Below are 20,936 nucleotides of genomic sequence, written 5' to 3'. Positions count from 1 at the left end.
ACCAACAGAAGTTGGTCCAGTAAAAGGTATTACCTTACCTACCTCATCTCTCTTAACCAGTCTACATTGGTTTTACACTTCATGCACAGCCATGAATAAGTCATCTAGTAGCTACCTTCTTTAAACTTGGATTGTCCATCTCCTAGATATCGGCCTCTTTTACCAGCATGGCAAATAGTGCATGTCAACACTTCAAGGATGAGAATGTAGTCTGTCCTCTAAAGCTTCATGATGGTCTGTTCACTACTTCTGCCACAGACAGCACAGACCACAATCCAGGCTCCACCACAGCAACAGGCTCCTCACACGGAACTGGGGGATATCACTTTTTTGAGCATCCCAGTACTCCAGTTGAGGCAATTGTCCATGGAATTCCCACCCCAGACTTTGAGACTGCAGCATCAGAGAAGAAGGTTATCTCATCACTTCCTGAGTCTCACACAGTTGTTCATTCATCTTAAAGAAACCCAATGCTTTCATCCCTGCCAAAAATGTTGAAATCAAGACTGAATGCCAACTGATTATCCAAGCCCTGCAAGAAGAGTGTAAGTGGCTTGAACAAATACGGCAAGCAGCAAATGTGGTTACCTTCAGTGGAGATCAAGACATTTCCTGGGCCACTTACCATGCTAGCAAACAGTCAGTGCCAGAGTTCACCCCAGCCATCACTGCTCATCATCCCTGTTTTTCAGATGATTCCAAGTCAGTGGCAATGATTTGTCATGCTGTAGATGTGATAAGGAATGCTGTACACCACCTAAACACATGCCAAGTTTCAGTGATCATTGTGGATCAACCCCTTTTCACCATAACCATGCAGATGCAGTGGACCTGGTCTGTTGGGTATGAAGAGGACAAACCACTTCTCATTATTCTGGGTGGACTTTACCTGGAAATGGCAAATCTAAAGCTGATTGGAGATAGTAAATGGTCAGAAAGGCCATTCTTCAGACCAAACTGGCCTCTCCAGGAATGGTTGACTCTTTCTTGAAAATCTCTCATGTCATACGTAGTAGGCATGCCTCAAGTAACAGCCACTAACCTGTACATCTTGCTCCAAAACACATAGACCACAGTATACCTAAGGTCTCAGGAAAGATGAGGCCCCCATGAGGTATGATAAATGGTGTGACGAAAGCTAGAAAAGCCAATGTTCCACTTCTGGCATACCACACTTCATCTGGAGCTTCTTGTATTGATCTATGTTTTGTCAATCCACCTGTTGTTCAAGGTGGAGCCTGGCATGCACACAGGCTTGCTTGTGTACTGGTGGTGAGGACTGTTATAATCATCAAAGTGGCCAGTGTGAATCCATATGAGTCTGCTACTGTAGATGGTTCAGGTTTAGATATGTAGCATTCAGCAAATATGTTGAAAAAGGCTAGACACATGTATACTGTCATACGGCCCATTGCTGAGGAGTGTTAGTGTTTTGCTAACATGATGGTGTGCAATAGTATACCTGGCTTCTGTTATAATGAATACTTAAAATTTTTGTGTCAATGAATAATTATGCATTTATCAATACAAAGCACAAGGCTAACGCTCTTTAAGTAATAAGCCATGTTAATTTGTGTCAGACCATTTGTACGGGTTGAATTTTTCTTTTAAAATAGTGATAATTTGTGTCAAAGAAATCTTTTGCATTACTAAAATTTGTCTTAAAATAAATTAAACCCCATTTTATTGGTCATTTTTTCTTTCAAACTTAGCTTGACAACTTAAGTACATTTTTGTAGCCTTTTCACTTGCACAAAAGGTTGTTTTGACATGGGTACAAAAATCTTGCATTGGAATACCTTGCTACCCCTTTACAACACCACATCCACCCTAGATAAGTATCTAAGGAACACTTCTATTAAAATAACCTAGTTGTTGCTTTTTGTACAGGGGCTGCTTCATTGCCAAGAATTGACAGCCTGGGCCTCCAGATTATATATGCTAATGTCACTTATTTGTGAAGCTGTCTCTTGCTCCTGGACAGCATTGTTGGCTTCTAAGGAGGTAAGTGGCATTATTATCCCTCCCCATCAGTGATGTCATTTCCTGCAAGAGTTAGGGATCAATGACAGGGGCCCCTTCCTACTCCTGGGCAGCACCAGCCATCATGGTTGGTGGTTGAACGGGTTTGGAATTTGGGGTGGGGGAGATAGGTCTTAATTCTGAGACAGAATTTTATGGTTCCTGAACCATAGCTGTAAGGGTGGGTTCACGCCCTGCACGTGCTCTGCGAAGTCCGAATTCATCCCTATCTGGGTTTAAAGCTTCTTTGACTCTGTGCCTCAACAGCTTTTTCTTCCATTGCATACAAAAGGCAGCTGCCTCTGCTTCTTCTGAGTCAGGATCTGGCTTTCGCAAACCCTGTTTGAAGGAAGCAAAATAATTACCCACAATATACGTGGATAGACATGGGAGTTTAAAATTTCTTACAGTACAAAGGGGCCTAAACACACCACCTCTAGATGCCTACATGTGGGAACCAAGTTAACTTTTGGTTAGCCTGACACCTCTCCTAGCCTAAACAATGGAACAGCTGGCACAGGACTGTCAGTAAAGAGTTAAAGGATGGAAATATAATAAAAGCCAGTCCGTATGGTTTTATGGAAAAGAGGCACTTGACTTAGTATAGTGTGACATTCTGATTAACAAGCTGGTACTCTGCAAAATCATTGTCCATATTAAATAGATCAGAAGCAGGCTAAATGATAGATCTGAAAACACAGTTGTTAATGGGGAATCAGCTAGTGAGGCCCCCAGGGATTTATTTTTAGCCCAGTGCAATTCAGTATCTTCATCAATTCATTGGAAGAAAAGAAAATCATTGCTGAAAATAATTGGTAGATGACTAAGATCTGTGGGCTGGTAAATAACGAAGACAGGTCACTGATACAGAGCAAGCTGGATTGCTTAGTAAATGGGGGATAGCCAGGTAGCTGCATTTGTTTTAATGCAGCCAAATGCAAAGTCATAATCTTGGAACCAAAAATACCTGTGTCCTGGAAATCAGTGATTGAAGAGGGTTTACAGGTTATTGTAGAACATGCATTCCCAGCATGATGCTGTGGGGACAAAAGCCAGTACGATCCTTGCATGTACAAATAGGGCAATATGTAGCAAGTGTGGAGAGGTGATACTGTCTCTTCATACTGCATTGGTGAGACTGTGTCCAGTTCTGCTCTCCACACTTTGTAAAAGTATAGTTATGAGCTGGGTAAAACCTTGTTGGTTAGGTTAAACCTCATTTAAATTGCTGGGTGTGAATGTGCCCTACATTTGAGATAGCTATAAGAGACAAGTTAAGTTCCTAAATAAGGCATAGTGGAGTCTACTCAGAAACTAGCAGCACCATGTTGGCAAGGTTCAACTGGGTATTGTTTTGGGGTGAGGGGGTTGGTTTTATTTGGGGGTGGGGGGGGACAAGCTGGTGTGCAGACAACCAACAGACTCAGGGAAGGAAAGCCAAGCAGCAGCCTGTAAGCATGGTGTGGCCCTGGGAGAAGCTAGGGAGAGATCAGGGATGCTGGCTGAAAGAAGCTTTGGCCTGCAAGATAAGAAACTTTTAAATTTTGGTTCTTCCTGCATTTGGAAAAGCAGGACTATGTACTTCCTTGTCAATACACAATACTGCATCAAAGAATGTATCAGTCTCCATCATAAATTTCTACTCCCAACTGGAATGCCCCCAGGGCCCCAAAACGTTGATTAACCACTTGGGTTGACAAGGAGTAACGTGTTGGGAAAATGGAAAACAATTCAGAGAAGAGCTGCAAGAATGGATTTATGGTCTGGAAAAAGCACCTTATAATGAGAAACTAAAGGAACTCAATCCATTTAGTTTATCAAAGAGAGAGAGAGCCTATAAGCACCTAAATGGGAATGATTTCTGTTAGTAGAAGGCTCCTTAATCTAGTAGACCAAAGACTGGAAGTTGAAGTCAGCAAATTCAAACTGGAAACAAAATGCACATTTTTTAAGAGTGCCGATGATAACCATTGCCATTGAAACATTTTCCCTGGGGATGTGGTGGATTCCCTGTCACCTGGAGTCCTTATATCAAGGTGGATCTCTTTCTGGAAGATGCACTGTAGCTGAACCAGAAGTTACGAGTTTCTTGTGTTATACAGGTCAGGCTAGATATTCACAGTGGTCTCTTCTGGCCTTAATATTTACAACTTTTCAGAAATTATAGGTCATATCAGCAGAGCCTGGTTGAAAGAGTGCCTGTTTTCTGAGCGCGCTCAGTTAAAGATTGCTCTATTCAATTATTTAAGGTATTTAGTTATTTCTTGCTGTCATTATTAGGAAGCCCTTGGGAGTTTTAATGGAAACTTAACTGAGCCAAGACAAAGCCTAAGAGACACTTCACCTGTCTCTAAAGCCCCAGCTGAAAATCTACTTCCACGGCAGTGTGTTTCTTTTGTCTATCTGCCTTTCTGTCCAAAATCAAAAGCTGAAGGCACTTTGATGAACTTACATGGCTTTGCCTTATAGATATGGCCCAGTACTTACTGGGCAGTCCTCATCTCAGAGGGCAACTTGGAATTTGTGACAGTGAAGGTCCATTATTTGGAGGGATGATTCAATACGGTAAATACAGGGCAGGAGCAAAGGTTGCAGATCCAGGAAGCAGTTGTCTCCATTATAAGAGACTTGACCACAATAGTCACGTTGTGTGAGAAATTCTAATTATGGGTTTGCAGAACACAACAAATCCAGGCTAAGGAACATTTATGGTTCCCCCAGGAAGACAAAACTCCAGTGCAATCAGCTGCCAGGGAATGTCTGTGCTACAATTGGTACCTGGTCACCTTTGAGAGGCAAACACAGATTACAGATGGGATTTGCAGAGGCTCTTCAGGGAGTGAGTTAAGTGCCCAACTTCCAGTGAGATTTGAACACTGAACTCCCTTAAAATTCTCTGAAAGTTACAGCCTGAATCCAGAAGTGTTGGGGGTAAAAATGTGAATATATTTGAACTCACCTTCTGAAAGAATCTTGACCTATACCAATGCACACTTACTTTGACGCACGCAGTCTCTGCTGCCTTCAAGGACTGTAGGACCACTTGAAACAGATTCTGTGCATTGTTCACCAATAGTTCAGCAGAGCACTTACTCCCTGCTGTTGCTGCTTTTACCCTTAAAATATTTAAAAATGTAAAGAGAAAGCATTACACAACTTGCTAAGTGACTATACACTGTCACTCTAGAGTCACGGCTGGCTGAGGGCTTCCTGGAACTAGGAAGGTCACAGAACAAGCTGATACGTGTGGAAGGAAAGTGTTCCAATACTGCTGGCCCTTGCTCATTAAACAATTTTGACCACAGAAGAGATTTTCAGCTTAAAAAAGGCATTGTAAGGAGAGCAAAAGAATAAAAGCAGGAGCAGTAGTAGCTAAAATGGACAAGTAGCAAACGCCATGTTGAAACCTGCTGTAGCCTGAATGCCCAACAATACTGCTGCCAGTGCCTAGTTACAGACCTTTCCCTCAGTCAGCCAGCGTGAGCTGGTCCAGCAGTGGTCATTCTGGCCGAAGGGGGACAAAGGAAACCTATTGCTGCTATTTGGACTTAGCCGGTGTGCTCAGAATGTTGAGATGTGGGTGACATAAGCACTGAGACTGTGGCAAGGAGAAAGGGGGAGATGCCTCTGAGCTCTGTTTAACTAGTACAGAGAGCTATGCAGAGATATTCAGGACCCCAGAAAGCCACCAACACTCATTGGTCAAGGAGCCCAAGGGACACAGGTGCCCAACTCACACTGGGTTTCAGGGTGTCAATAGAAAATTAACCGCAAGGAGCCAGAGAATCTCCAGGCAGACGCAGCATGGCTGGAAGCCTGAAAGTGCGAGAGGTGACATAAGTGCCTCCTAGCACAAGTAGCATTAGCTCTGGAGAAAGCTGTGCAAACATTAGCTCAACGCTTATTCTAGGCTCAGCATTGCCTGCCTGGGAGCAGGATCGGGCTTTCAGGCAGGCAGAGTTTACCACTGGGCTATTTTAGAATTGGAAAGATACGAGAGCGGAACCTTCTGCACAGCAGCAAATAACACTGCATGAGGGGTTCAGATGTGCAGCTCATGAGAGGCTCCCTATTGTCTGCTATAGGAGTCGTTTCTATAGACACACCTCATGCACATGCACTGATTTTAAAGGGACACTGCTGCGGACTGTGGACCCCACCATCCCCTGTGCTGAAAAGTGGAAGTCGGTGAGGAATCTTCATGAATAGAAATATGTAACTATTTTAAAAAATCCGTAATTCAGAAACAAACTTCAAATAGGATACTTATAGTGATCTCAATGGGACTTTGGTTAAAATGCCTTCACCCTGCTGACTTGGCAGCGGCAGCCAGTAGCAGGGATCACCCTAACCAAGGATGTGGGAACAAACACCAGGGGATAAGTTGTTTTTCAGCTTGTAAGAAGATAAAACAAAGAGGAAAACTCTTAACGGCAGAAACAGTCTTCAGCCCAATAACTAAATGCCTACCACTAGCACCGTATGCAAATACGAACAAGAAAGATAGTTAGCAGTGTCCTTTAAAAATCCCTTTTTAAGAAGGAGTGAACACACACACCAGACTTGAGAGAGAATATCCTTTGAACCTGTGGCTTACCTGGAAATAATTCTGAGCTGGTTGCTGATTGTTTGGATTTGCTCGGTGACACACAGCAGTTCAGTTGCACATCTTTCATCTAGGCAGTTCTTTGCAATCAGGTGGCCAAATCTGACAAACACTTGCCCATTGGAAGCCATTTGACTAGCACAGGCAATGAGCTGCTCTTTGGTCTAAAATTAAATCAAAAGAAGTCGGGAGGGATTGGGGGTGTTTGCTCTAAAACAGATGTAAAACCTACTGCTGCCTCATTAGCCCTAGCGCATATTAGCACAACGGGACCTTTATCAGAGCCTGGCTGAGGACACTGACTGCCCAGCTGTGTCGGATTTGATGATGTCACATGCATGTATCAACGCCCAAGGGGGGCAAAGCTGGGCCTTCACAACAGGAACACCCACAAACTTCCCGATGCCCCTTATGTGAGGCCTGGAGTGGGGATATTAATGGACAAACAGACATCCTAAAGACACTTTGTGGGAATGGATGGTTCAGAGGCTGATGGAGAAAACAGGACAGGTTTAAAGTGCTTTCAACAGCCGAATTGCAGCCGCTGCAGCAGCAGGTCATGGCTCATTCCGCCACTTCTAACCTGCTCTGTGAAAGCTACATTGGGAACGGTTTGATATGCCAAACTCCGTCACAGAACAGAAGTCGCAAATAGACTTTGGGCCCCAAACTGCAGCAGCCAGCAGGCCTGTGGGGAGAAGAGGGAGGGGAATAGTTCCGAGAGCCAATAAATCGATTGAAATAGCCGGGGAAAGGGGTTGAAGAATCTCCCTTGCCTTCCTCTTCTCCTTTTTGGAGGAAATTCTTTCCAGAGCATTGCAGATACACTCACACTAATGCTATTACACCTGTTTTAAATGAAACGGACATTGATTGAGTCTTCCCGGGGGGCGGGTGTGTGCGCGCAGGGCACTAGTGGATTCTTGTGGCAGGAGTTAGTGTGTGTTCAGCCTTGTCATCATGATAACACCCCCTTTCTGACTTATTGAGGCATAGTCCTCTCTCCGCAATGTTGCTCAGACATTTGTGATGGCCACAAATGGGTGCTCGGGGGATTGAGCTGACCCTGGTCACTGAGCAAAATATTTCCTCCCATCCTATAACAACACTGGCAATACCGTTATCGGTCCCTTCCTCTTTAGAAACCGTGCCATGTGAGACATCCCAGTGGCCATTTCCTTGGTGACTTGGGGCATTTTTTTGCTGTCGTCCTGCCACTGTCCAGCATCCTCTGGCAGGGCAGCAGGAGCTGCTCCCTTACCCTGCTCGCTGCTAGTGGAATGGGAGTCGTTAGGAGAGTCACTCAGGAGCTGTGAAGACAGTGAAACAGATTCACCTCAAACAACCAACCTTCCCTTTTACCATCTCTGCATTACTGACGTCCATGGGAAAGTGCAGTCATGAAGAGGGTTGAGACGGTCTCTTTTTGACAGAAATACTTTTTTTAATGTAGGAAATGGGTAGGTTTTGGATTTTTACACACACGTGTTCTTGGGATTGTTCCACAGGCTTATTCAGTGAGCCATTTCTACTAAGCAAAACAAACAGAAACACTGCCTAGATCCATCCCACCCAGTAAGCAAGCCTCAGTCCTTGCTTTCTACTGGACTGAGTCTACCTAGCCCAGGGGCATTGTTAAACCCATATGTCCCTTTAAACAATCTCCTCGTATTATCCCCTGACTCGCTCCCCAAAGACCATCCTCATTGGAGCTGACAGCTCTAGGACAGTTAGTTGTGAGCTAAAACAATTGTATCTTGTTTATCTTGAAATGTGTGAAGGCCTGCTGCAACTGAAAGCAATAGTTTTCAGAAGCCAAAAAGGCAACAGAACCTCCCACATGGTGCCTGACTAATGCATCATATTGGTTTCACTAGCAGCAAGGTGATCGGGTGGTTTAGAAGTACTGCCGCGGCACCCAGGCCCCGTCCAATCCTCCCTCCTGCCCAAACAACTACAAACGCTCAGCAGGGCACTTGGTGGAATATTGCAGTACAAGAGAAAATGAGAGTTGATTAGCGAGTATAGGGGGTAGCAGATGTAACTGAAAGAAACCCTGCCACATAAAGAGCTGGAGAGAGAGTTCCCACAGCTGGGCAGGGATAGCCACGGGAATCCCACAGCTGTGCCCAGGTATCAGACTCTCCTTTTGTCGTATCTACAAAGGCTGAAGATTGGAAGATTTATGCAAATGACTTGATGTTCAAATTTACATGTTTTGCAGAAATGGCAGCAACCATCCTGCTTACCAGCATAGCAAGCTCCATGGTGCAGGATTCTCTGCGTACATTTATTTCACTGAAATTCAAACCGCTATTATTCAAACCATGCACAGCACCCAGCTGTCCTTTGTGAAGCCTAAAGGAAATCCTAGTCAGCTCTGCAAGACCTTCCGTATTCTTCAGAAACTGTACGTGGCCACAAGCTAATTCTAGATGCCCCTCCTGTCTTCCTGGACAGGGATTTTAAAAGCAGCTGCTGGGAGTCAGACTCCCAGCCCCTGCTGACATTCAGTGCGACTCGTGCCTAACTCCCTTGAGCCCCTTTGAAATCCCTAGCGCTCCCCCCCCCTTTTTTTTTCTTTTTACTTGACACAAGGAGGAAAATATACAAGTGGAGCTTCTGCTCTGGTAAATTCAGGCCCTCTCTTCCCCACTTCCCTCAAAGGAAAAAAAAGTCTGATCTGTACCACTGAGGTAGCCTCCAATTTCATTCTGCAAATCTGTATGTTCTCAGTAGCTCCAGTCACTAGGCATCCCCTGTGCAATTCAAAAGATCTGGCTATTTCAGCTGGAGAAGAACATGCTAGCCACTCACTAAAGGCAGGTCTACATTACCGCTTAAGTTGATCTAACTTACGTCGCTCAGGGGTGTGGAAAAGACACCTTCTGAGCAACACAAGTTACAGCAACCTAAGTGCTGTCTACACCAGTGCTGTCGGTGGGAGAGTGTCTTCACCAGATGTACAGCTGCACCGATGTCGCGCTTTTAGGGTAGACTTGCCCTAAGTGCACCAGCCTTGGCACTTTGCAGTGAATGCTGAAGTACATATTTTGCTAATTGCAATTATCTCCGTTTCAGGAAAAAGGTCTGCAAAATGTTTACATTGTGCCTAACCTCTCAGAGCTAGCTGGAAATACTGACCGATGACTAGGTGCTGATACCTTTTGTATTTGGTTTATTTTAAATGTACTCACCCATCAAAAGTGACCGCTATAAAATCTGGTTTCCAGTGAACTCCAGCTTCCAGCACAACTTTGCAGCAGAGTTAAGTAAGGCACAAGGCAATCAGCCGGTTTGCCTCGTTAACCCAGCGACTGTGGTTCTACTGCATCTAGGTAATCTTGAGCCCTGCCACAGGGGACACTCACTGCATGTGGTTCTGCGGCTCGTAGGATATGGAGGCAACATGGGCAGTGAGGAAGGGAGGAAGATGGTTCTGTGCAGCCACAACTCTAAGCCCTTTTGCATAATTTGATTTAAAAAAACCTAAAGCAATCTGAAATGATCAAGACACGGGACTGTTGGACAAGCAATGAAATGCAGTTAGCACGGTTTAGAGATTACACAGTTTAGCATTAAATAGCTAAGATCTACTATACCATGATTTCAAATGCATCCCTGGCAGCTAAGCCTTTCGATTCACTCATGGTAGGCCAGGGGTCTGCTGAAGTGGCTTGGTGTGTGTGATTCTGGTGTTTGGTGCTGGGTATCTTGGCAGGGGAGAGCTCTGTTTTGCCATGACATTGGTTTGCAACAGCATGTGACTTGCTGTTTTGTAAACACTGCTTAACGAGCTCCAAGGCGGCCTTATCAATGTCCTTCACTGATTGAAGCTGCGTCACCACATAGTGAGCATTAGCAGACCACTCCCATGCAATGTAGTCTAGCTGGACCAGCTCCTTGTCCTGATGGCTTTGAAGCTGCTCACCAGCTCTTCCTAGCAGCTCAGCAGTAAGGAGGAGAAGGTGGTCTGTCAGGGAGAGCAGGCTTTCCCGCATTTTTAGATGAGCTGTGTTCTCCAAAGTGTCTTCTATGATGGTTTTGACCAGCTGGACATTTGCCATTATCTGACCTGCCTGTTTAATCATCCCTCTATCACCTCCCTGGGCACGCGCAGGAGGCCAGGCCAGTCTGAGGATGTTTTGGATGACCCTTGTGTACTCCTGATTGGTACTGGTCAGGAGGAGCAGAAGTGCTTTCACTCTAACAGCAAGCTCTCGTTGGAGCAGCTCAGCACGAATGGACAAGTTTGTAGCAGGCACTGGGGAGACAGACAGAACATCCGCCACTTGCAGGAGAGCTTCAGTTAGTACCTTTACCTCCTCCCGGAGCGCTAGGATGTCACACTGCACACTGCGTTCAGCACAGGCGAGATAGGACAGTCGGGCTGCCTCCTGTATTCTCAAAGAGCTCTCGGATACAGCTGCCAGGACATCCTGCAAGCAAAGCTTGTGCTTCATTGTATTCCTTAATTCACCTAAGAACAAAACATCCCGTCCTATGAGCTGATCCACAGCACTCAGGAGCACCTGTATGCTGACAGACCAGAGAAGGCAGATCCCCTCGAGATGGTCCTGGTGAGAATGGAAGCAATCAGAAGACAAGGCCTTTTCAAGTAAATGCTTTGTATTAGTCTGAGCACCTGTGAATTTTGCTTGGACCCGTACAAACCTTTCCTGAATCTTAGGAACTATCGTGAGCTCCTCTTCACAATCTGTACGTGCAACATCAGCCGCTAGCTGAACAACTCTTGCTAAAGTCTGCATTATCTCATCCAAAGTTTGTTTGCTCTTCAGAAAGTCAGCTGGAGCTACTGTGCAGAATAACTGCTGGACTAGACTGTACCAAGAGCCTGCCACAGCCACCAGGCATTGGTTAGTTTCACAAATCTTCTCCGATAACAAAACAGCTGTTGGAAGAAGTCTATCTGCTCTGGAAACTGGGTTTGGACCTATCTCCCTAGCTAAGCTAATAATAGATGGTGTTAATAGAACTATCTTTCTGTAGTGGGTCAGCTTTTCCAGCAGTGGTGACTTGACAATTGGTAAGGCTTCCTGAGCTGCATCTACACAACAGTTGGAAAGTTCAAGTAAACCAAAGCAAGCAGTGTTTACAGCAGTAATGTCATGTTTCTTTGTTGCAGTGATGAGTTCATTGATCACAGGATGTACATCCACTCTTCCCGGGTGTAAGTTACCTGCTCTTGGAAGCTTCTCAAGAGGAGAGGTGGCTGATGGAAGCCGTTCACTTAAAAATTCTTCCACTAATTCGGTATTGTCAGTAGTGCTTTGTTTTATGTCATCTGGTGGTCTGAGCTCTATATGGTCATGGGCTGAAAAGTATCCCAGCTCTTTTGGAATGTCAAGGCTCCGAATTCGTTCCCGAAGTGGACTGAGAATATCTGGATGGTTAGACTCATGCAGTCCCTCTCTGACATTTCGAGTGGAGTCCATCAGATGCTTTACTCTCTTTAAAAATGCATTTCTAGATTGTAGAAAAGAGATGCCTCCTAAACAGTGGCTAGTAGCAGTTTTCACTTCCAGAATGGAGATTTCCAATTGCTTAACTAAAACTAACAAACCGTTCTTGAAAATAGGATCTCTGATTTTATCCACAAATCTGTTAGTAACTTGGATCACGCGAGCCGCTCGGCTGGTCATATGAGTGGCATGCCATGAAAACCTTCCAGAGTTCTGACTCTCTAGTTCTTGTTCACAACACTCTCTGTGATCGGCCATTTCCTGAATAGACAGATCAAGGAATTCAGGCAAGTTGATTGTTTCATCAACACATGCTAACAAGCTTTCTGTTGTCCAAGCCCATCTTTGATAGAAGGTTTGTAGTTGTTCCTGGATGTGAATCTTATTAGGATCTTTGCTCATTTCTGTAAGGAGTAGAGGCATCGTGGCAAGGAGTCTATTTAAACAGTCTACACGATCTTCAATTTCTTTAATGATTTTGACGTTGGTGCAGCTGGCCAGAACAAAATTTGCCACTTTGAGCATCTGATGAGCATGACCGAAGAAGGCAGTAATAAGGGGCTGAAGTTTTCTTAGAAATCCATCCTCTCCTGCAAGAGAATATTGCCCAGTAGTAGGTTCCAGTGCAGCCTCCATTAACCTTCTCAAGGGTTCGTTAATGTCTGTGAAAGTGTCCAGAATCTGACACAAAACAGCAGTGAGCACTGTTTGATCAAGAATCTCCACCTCAACTCTCATCGCATGACGTTTCTCTTCTAGGTTGCATTCTAGTTGGCTTTGTGCTGGCAATTCCTCCATTATGCTTCCATGGTTGGAAATGCTTTTCCTGAGCATTAGGAGATGATGGCAGTGCTTTATCAACTGCAACTTAATACTTGGCCTGGATGAGTTAGCTAAAAGCATGCAGTGGAAGACCAGTGTTTCCACAAGAAAACTGAATTCGCCCTCAGCTAGGTGAGCAGGGTTTGTGTTGGACAGGAGGCCCAGCAGCTGGCTCACGTGCTGGGAAAAGAGCCCATTTCTCTCCAGTAGTTCCTTGTTTCTGGTGGTGTTTGTCAGTAAGGAAATCAGTTCCTTTATGGTGCTATCCATCAAATTGAAAATGTAGTTTTTGGAACCATTCACATGCTGGTCCTGGGGGTGCTTCAGGTGACTGTGTTTTGCAGCATGCAACATCGGGACACACTTCCTAAGGATCTGCAGCGTCTGGGCCAAATACTTCTGAGGAGGAGAATCTCTGAGCTCTTGGATGCGTCTTTCTGTCAAATTGTTCAGCAGGAGCAAGGACTCTGAAAAGTCACGGAAAGCAGCCAGCAGAGCTGGTACGTCTCCTGCGAACTCAAGTGTGGTCAGGCAATCCCAAAGCCAATGAGCGGCCTGGATAATCCTCGTCACTACAGCGTCATCTTCAAGCTGGAGGATCTAGTTGATAAATCAGAACAAAGGTCACAAAAAAGGAACCACTGAACATTTCCCAATGTGTTGTTCTTTTTGCTACGAACGTACTTGTCATTTTCAACTTGTTGGCTTTGTTTTTAAAATGTGTGTGCATTGACAACATCTGTCATGGGGAATTAGAAAATAAAAGTTCTGCTGGTGAGCGATACCGGATCGATCGTGCTGAAACCCGAGGGTACAGAATTCTCATGACATTACGAAAAACACCCACAGAGTATCTCAGCACTTCATGAGCAGTGATGGTCACAGCTTCTCCACGCTATTGAAAGCGAGGGGAGTGTTACTAACCGCATTTTACACATGAGGAAATTGGGGCACAGAGAGGTTAAGTGACTTGTCCAAGGTCACACCAGATTCCCAGAGTCATGCCTGAACCACGACCCCAAACTACTTCTCTTCCTTGGCTTTTATACCTCTTTATCCAGAGAGACGTGGAGCAAAGTTCTCTTATTTTCAGTTGGTTTGGGGAAAAAAGGTTAAAAGCAATGTGACGATTCAAACTGTATTACTGCTCATAGGGTGGCCCTAAACCCCCAAGCAACTGGGCACCAAATTTTGCTCTTAGTTCTGGCTGGGGGCGGGGTACAGCGTAGCTGAGGGGCTAGCACACTGGATCAAGACCTATCCCTGACCTGCTGTGGAACCGTGGGCGAATCACTTCACCTCATTGGCTCAGCTGTAGAATGGAGGTACCAACACGGGCCTTCTTTTGTAGAGTGCTCTGGGGTTTGCAGATGAAAAGGACGATATAAGAGCTACAACATACTTTGTGTGTGGCAAGTCAGAGCCCCGTTGTGCTGCACACTCATGTAACAGGACAGTCCCACCTCCAAAGAGCTTGTAATTTAAGGGCTTGTCTACACTGACGCTTAGAGCGTGGCCAGCGGGGCGGTACATCTAGAGTGCACTAGACTGCCATGCTCCACCCACTAAAAATTCTGTCATAAGCACCATTGCAGAACTTCTGGTGCACAGTAGTGGGATCCACACAGCCAGTTAATGTACTGGAGCTTCACTCTGCACCCTTTGCCACACACTCACTCTGTGTAGACAAGCTCTCAGTATCCACCTGTAACGTGGGGGTACTAGCAGTGCCTTGCCTCCCAAGAGCACGTGAGGCTATCTTTATTTATTATTTCTCCGACGCTTAGGGTTGCCAATTTTGACTGGATATATTCCTGGAGGTTTCATCACACCACATAATCTTTAATTCCTGGAGACTCCAAGCCAATCCTGGAGGTTTGGCAACCCTACCGACGCTCCTGGGTGGGCAGGGAAAACTTGTCCAGCAGCTGATCTTTATTCCCCACCATGACCTCGTCTTCCACACACTCCCCACTCTGGGAAACAGGGGCCTAGGGAATTAGCCACTGTGCAGATCTCCTCCCCTGAGAAGGCAGAACTGCTGGGAGGGAATGAAGAGTTACTGGAGGAGGAGTTACAGCAAATAACACAGCTGTATTACACTCACCTTTACAGTCTCCATTAAGACTCTCTCTGCTGAATCAATCAGTTCCTCCTGATGACTCTGAACATCTGGCTGAATATGAAGTTTCTGGGCCACCAGTAAGATGCTCTTCCCAGATGTGAGGAGCGATTCGGCAGCAGGCAGCATCTCCCCAGTCAGCAGCTCATCGTTGTACTCATGAGCCACTCTGGCGGAAGAATGCTGATCTCAGGTACACAAGGTCACGCACACGCCTTTAGTGAAACGCATCACCGTAAGCCAGCACCAGCATGGGTCTGGGAATGCTGACTCCAGGGAGGAGCCAGACGACCTGAACAGGCACAGGATACAACCAGCTCCTAAATGAACAGAACTCCGTGGAGGGTAAGCAGATGTAGATCAGGGAAGGAGGGGGCGGGGTTGTGCTTTCCCTTAATTAAATGTTCTGGTTTTTAAACAGCAGCTGCATGTAAGACGGTCACATGAGTGTGTGGTTGCGGGTAGAATGGATCTTCTGCCCAATCCGAGTAAGAGGGGAACCCCCCTCACTTGCCTGCACCCCATCCCATACTAACTCTATTACTCTGGCCTCCACTATGTGGTCAAACAACCATGAAGGTATCTCTGTGGCTAGTAAAGGAGGGGCCTGAAATTACAGCTGTACTGCAGGAGAGGAGTTAAAAATCAGAGACATCTTCCAGAAAAGCAACAGACTAGAGTTAAGCAACAGCATGGACACAGATAAAAAATAAAACCTATAACACCCGTATCCCAGTGTGTGAGGCACTTTAAATCAAAACGAAGGGAACCAGAATGCGTGGAACAGACGGATAAATTAAAAAGCAACAAGAGAAATGTGGTCTATAGGTGTCCCTGCCTGCTCCACCTATAATACATGTATGTACACACACACACAAATTAATTTTGCCCTCTTTAAAACTCAGCGTTACCTTCTTGCAACATAAGCAAGTTCTTGGGTAGCTTTGGCTAATTCTTCAGCAGCTTTCTCTAAATCAGCGAGGCGCTCGTTATTCACCCCTTCCCACTCAGCTGCGATCATTAAATGACAAAGTTGAGCTGCCATGGGTGCAATAATTCTCTCAATGGTTTTGTTGCAGGTTACAGCCCTGATGTCATACAGATAAAAAGGCTCCATGGCTTCTCGGCTACACACAGGAGAGAGACAATACAAGATTTATCTCTACAATACAGTAATATTAACTAAGAACAGAATGCACCAACCCTGCACCTTCCATCCAAACATCTCAAAGAATCTGGGGAATATTAATGAATTTAGCCTCACAACACCCTGACATTATCCCCAATTTTGCTGCAAGCTGTTTCTACAGTCAGAGATGGGGTGTGCACCCTACACTGGCTCTGGAGGGGTTAATACAGGCAAGAGAGGCCAGTTAGCTGCAGGCTGTGCCTCGAGGGGAGCTAGGACACAGTGAGGCTGAACTGGGGATGAAGCTCACCTGGGCTGGGGGGGAAAGGAGCAATGTCTATAAAGCCAAGAACTGGCAGCAGGGGGGCCGCAGTGAGGAAGCTGCAGACACACTCCCTGGTATAAGGGGGAAGTGCAAGAGCCTGTCCCAGGCATGTGTGGAGCAGTCCAAGGAAGGAGGAGTAAAGGCTGGGAGAGGAAAGACCTGAGCTGCTGGGAAAGGGTCCCAGATGGATAACATCCCAGGATGGGGGGGTCTTGATTGTGACTTGACCAGAGGGTTAAGCCACCGAGAGGAAAGCACTGCAGCTCCCAGAGCACGAGAGTGGCGGGACGAGCAACCACAGGAAGGGGTGTCAGAGCATGTGGTGAGCTAATCCCCAGATGGACCACTAGGAAGTGCCAGAGTGGTAAGAGTGCCCCCTATTGCAGGCATGGCTCTGGTATGTGGCATAATGAAGTGGTTGGGGGTCTGAAGCACGCCATTGAGGTCAGTACACATTTACACCAGTAGTGAATTTGGCCCAGCATGTTACCGTCAGCTCCTCATTAGTCAAAATGGCTCAGATGACACAAGGCAACTTGCTCCACCACTCAAAATTCAAACTAACCCCAACCAACCCTTTGAATTTGTACTATTTCCCCTTGATCAGTTTTCACTTTCTTGTGCTGCTGCACTTCCTACTCACAGACAAGTCTAGAAGCAGAAAAGATCAAACATTTCACAGCTGCTCCTGCAGTCTGACCAGACACAAGCACGCCAAAAAGCTTGTGGGAAAACCCTAGCTAGGCTCAGAAGAGCTCCAGCTTAATTCTGCAGCCTCAGGTTTCTACTCCACCTAATCTTCTCATCACAAACCACGCAAATCATGCTAGTGCATAGCAGTGAAATGCTCCAGCAAGTGGCTAAAGTTAGAGTTTGCACTAAGACCCTTACAATTAGCTAAGATAAATGGGGGAAATATTCATCAGCTGCCTGTCTCATGGTTTCAGACCACCTCAAACTCACCTCCAAAACTGTACTCACTAATTTTGCATACACTGGTTGCACACAGGCAAGCATTTGCACATGACAGTTCAGATGTTCATCTACCCAATCTGTATGTGCAAAGGTTAGTTTTGAATGCAGCTGTAGGTGATCATTTTAAAAATCTGACTCTTGGAGTCAGTTACAATTATTTTATTTCTATTGAATCTTCTAGTTTAAATAGAGAATATTCAGAATCAACCCTTTCCCTTTTTTTAAAAAAAATAACAGTACTACATGTGCCTTAAATAACTGAATAGCAAAGTGAAATTTACAGGGGATTAGAAATGTCATTTTTAAAATAAACGTTGTGGAGAATGAGCTTGTTACCTCTGCCCAGTGCAGACTCTCAGGTTGATGATCGTGCATAATACACAAAACCAGCTTGAGTGACAATCAAGTTAATCAATAAAAAAACCCAAGTGTTTTATTCTAGTAACACCGTTACAGTGGCGACGGACAATCTTTGATAGTGATCTACCAGGTACTATACCGTTAAAATGTTTTTAATACAGCTTAGTGCAATTTTACTTTGCTTATCTCAGGTGATCTTATCATTTGAACAGCTTTCCGCTGTAAATTATAAATACAAAAAAGCTATGATAATTGCAAGAACCACATCAAGAACAATACCCACCTGAAAGCACTCTCTACAATCAACAGTAAAGGTTACTAGACACCTGTGAGACCTTATTATTAGCCAGCCACACAACTCCTAACACATAATTGACAGAAAATCTTCAATGTCATTTTACCTTGTGGTGAAATGTTTCCACTGGTTTTCCAACTGCAGGTTAATTAAGATAATAAGCTCAAATTCAATACATGGTGTATGCTTGTTTACAAGTAACAAGAAGCTCGCATTACTGTGTGGTCTCATAGCTACGGGCAGTCAGCTGATGGAGGTGCTGACATCAGAGGCAGTAGTGTTAACTAGCCCTCCTATCGATTTTAAGCACGGAGCTAGTAGAAACTCCACAGCCCCCTGCAATGAGCACAGCACTGGCCAGAGAGCTGCTATGGTGGGGAATATCTCGTGTTCTAATTTCACTCCCCTCCTCTCCATGAGAGAACCATGTTTCTAAATGCAGGGGGAACAATGCCCCCGTTTATAAATTCAACCCAATTCCTATTGTAGCTGACATGAAAAATGAAGCAGGCACCTGTTCAGCAACGGGGACGCTCCCGATAGCCATTGGTCGTGGCCAGATTGGGCCTGGCCCTGATGCAGACTTGCCAGGGAATAAGCCCCCCGCAGTAAACACCCACCCTCCTAGCACACGGGGGGAGAGCTCCCCTGACTTTGGTTCCAGAGATGGGGGGAGCTCAGGGGCTGTGTACCTGCTTTTATCCCACCCAGCTAGGTGGAGAGGATGGGGCAGTGAGGCTGAGCAGCGCTGGCAGCACCAGAGACGGGTGCTGTAGAGGGTGGTCTGGGAGATCAGAGACCTGCTGCAAGGGAACAAGAGAGAGCCACAAAGATCCCAGTGAAAGAAAGTGCATGGAGCAGCAGGGAGGGGCTGAGCTGTGGGAGCCCAGTAACCCCCCTACTGTGCTGCTCTGAGACCAGCCATGCAGGGAGCTGTCACTAGCCCCAGCCTGGGGGAATTCCTGCCAGCCCATGTCCAGGGAGGAGGTGGAGAGCCCTGAGGGGTGATGGCTGCCTGTCTGCCAAAGCGTTCCCAGGCCAGTCCTGAGGACAAAGCCCTGTCTGAGCTGTGCACAACCCCAGACTAGGCCACCCCACCTCACAGCAGCCAGTGGAGGGCTGAACTCAGACAAGGCCAGGGGTTATTCTTTTCTCTTTCCTTTTCAGTTGACCCTTGACTACAGGCAGCTGAGAGGCCCATTTCCCTCCATTCCCCCTGCCATACTCGACTGGTGCATTCACGCACTTGGGAGATGGGTCTTCATTCTCTAAAGCCTCTTGGGAAACAACATCCAGTGGCCTTTTGAACCAGGGCCTCTGTTGTAGGGGAAGATTTGGGGCTTGTATAAAAAGGTGGGGGGGGAGGGTGTGGACACGGCTGGGATAATTGTGTGTGGCACTCTGACACCATCACTCAGCGGGCAGGGCAGTATCCTAATCACACCCGCTGTCTGGGGCTATCAAACAGAAGAGCCTGGCTTCACCGCCCCCAAGAAGCAACTATTTAGAGTGGGGGTTTGTATGTATACGTAGCAAGGAAATAGGTCCGTATATTTTCAAACCTTTCAACTGTTCAGCATATTTCAAAACCTTCTCACAAGTTTTCAGGCTGTTCCTGAGAGAGAGAAATCGGTTTGGTTTGGTTTGGTGTTGTGTGTGTGCCTTTTTTAACAGTGTAACTCAAGATGCAGCTTGGACCCTGGTTAGGGATATGTTAATTGTTTCTGACTCTATCTAATGGGGGTGGGGGAGCACTCTACCTCAGAGACGGATCTGATATGGGCAAGAGCAGCAGCTGGGGAGGAGTACTGGGACAAGGGCCCATGGCAATTTGGAAGTTCCTTCACCCTTGTCTCCAGGTGAATCTTACCCTGGGTATCCCATACCCTTCTCTCCCTCAGAAGCAGCGTAGCTCGCAGAGCAGAGTGAGAGTTTGGAAAACCCAAGTCTCTGGTAGGTATTTGCCCAGCCCTTTCCCAGTTCTCTCTCTAACCTTTCTGAGCAGGAATATCAGGTGCGCAACTATTCCTTAATCAATCATGTCTTTTGTAGCCCATCTCACAGGGGGATTTTGTTTGCAGGGGGCCAGGATACCCTACGAGGGGGAGAGCTTTATGCTTATAGCTGAGTGGAAAGCGTGGGGCACAGCCAGTGACCGTGCTACATTTGAAGCCGCATTGATTTTTAGGGTTTCTTCCCGTTTTTGGATGCCTGAACTTCCCCGGGCCGGCGGGCACGCAGGGTAGGAGGAACACCAGGCGCCAGTCTCGGGGCGGGTCGCTCGCAGGGTAACTGGGGCGCTGCCCAGGACGGGCCGCGCCCGGAGCGAGGCGTCCCGCCACTTTCAGCGCGGCCGCAACCCGCCGGCGGCAGCGCTGGGCGAGGCAGGACCGAGAGGCCGGAGGGGTCGGACCCGAGCCCCGGGGCGTCTCCTAGCCAGGGGCGGGCGAGGGCACTGACGGCTCTGAGAGCGGCTCCCCGGCCGGGCAGGCCAGCGCCGCGGCGGGAGGCCTTCGGGGGCTCGCTGGGGGCGGCGCCCCGCGGGTTCTCCGGCCGCTGTCCCGGGCCCGGCTTCCTCCGGCCTCCCCCGCACGTCTCCGAGCAGCGGGGCCCGAGTCCTCTCCGCGCCCGGCCCGGCCCGGCGCCGCGCGCTTACCACGGGGCTCCGCCGGGTCCCCCCCGCTGCGGCCTCGCGCCCGGGGGAGCTGGGGCCGGTCCCGCGGGGCGCGGGGGGGGGCGTGGAGAACCGGCGGCTCCCCACCCACAAGCGTCACTTCCGGCCGCGCGGCCTGGAGGA

At 46.9% G+C, this 20,936-nt stretch overlaps 1 protein-coding gene across 6 annotated transcripts; it reads right to left on the bottom strand.

Annotated features, from left to right (window-relative positions):
• Window positions 1-1,667: 1,667 nt before the first annotated feature.
• On the bottom strand, window positions 1,668-20,768 carry LOC140909787 (uncharacterized). Of its 6 annotated transcripts, none has more exons than XM_073339891.2 (8): window positions 18,246-20,768; window positions 15,967-16,182; window positions 15,041-15,224; window positions 10,231-13,533; window positions 7,747-7,938; window positions 6,620-6,792; window positions 5,021-5,138; window positions 1,668-2,361 (listed from the first exon to the last, which is right to left on the bottom strand). In XM_073339891.2, the coding sequence occupies exons 1-8, from the start codon at window positions 18,368-18,370 to the stop codon at window positions 2,176-2,178; spliced, it is 4,497 nt and encodes a 1,498-aa protein (XP_073195992.1). In that variant the 5' UTR covers window positions 18,371-20,768; the 3' UTR covers window positions 1,668-2,175. The 6 variants fall into 6 exon arrangements, with proteins under 6 accessions (XP_073195992.1, XP_073195993.2, XP_073195994.2 ...); XM_073339892.2 differs by having other exon boundaries at window positions 18,832-20,768; XM_073339893.2 differs by having other exon boundaries at window positions 20,133-20,768.
• Window positions 20,769-20,936: the final 168 nt, after the last annotated feature.

Source organism: Lepidochelys kempii, chromosome 3, assembly GCF_965140285.1.
Source record: "Lepidochelys kempii isolate rLepKem1 chromosome 3, rLepKem1.hap1, whole genome shotgun sequence".
Taxonomy (NCBI): Eukaryota; Metazoa; Chordata; order Testudines; family Cheloniidae; genus Lepidochelys; species Lepidochelys kempii.
Note: the sequence above shows the minus strand (reverse complement) of the source record. Positions and strands in the feature narration are given on the sequence as shown.

Bases quoted from the DNA above. Each gene is read 5' to 3' on its own strand.
- LOC140909787 (XM_073339891.2), bottom strand. From the start codon at position 18,370: ATGAGACCACACAGTAATGCGAGCTTCTTGTTACTTGTAAACAAGCAT. The intron at 13,534-15,040 runs GTGAGTGTAATA...TTTATCAACTAG, and splicing joins TCTTAATGGAGACTGTAAAG to ATCCTCCAGCTTGAAGATGA. The intron at 7,939-10,230 runs GTATAGTAGATC...CTGTCTTCACAG, and splicing joins GGGATGCATTTGAAATCATG to CTCCTGAGTGACTCTCCTAA.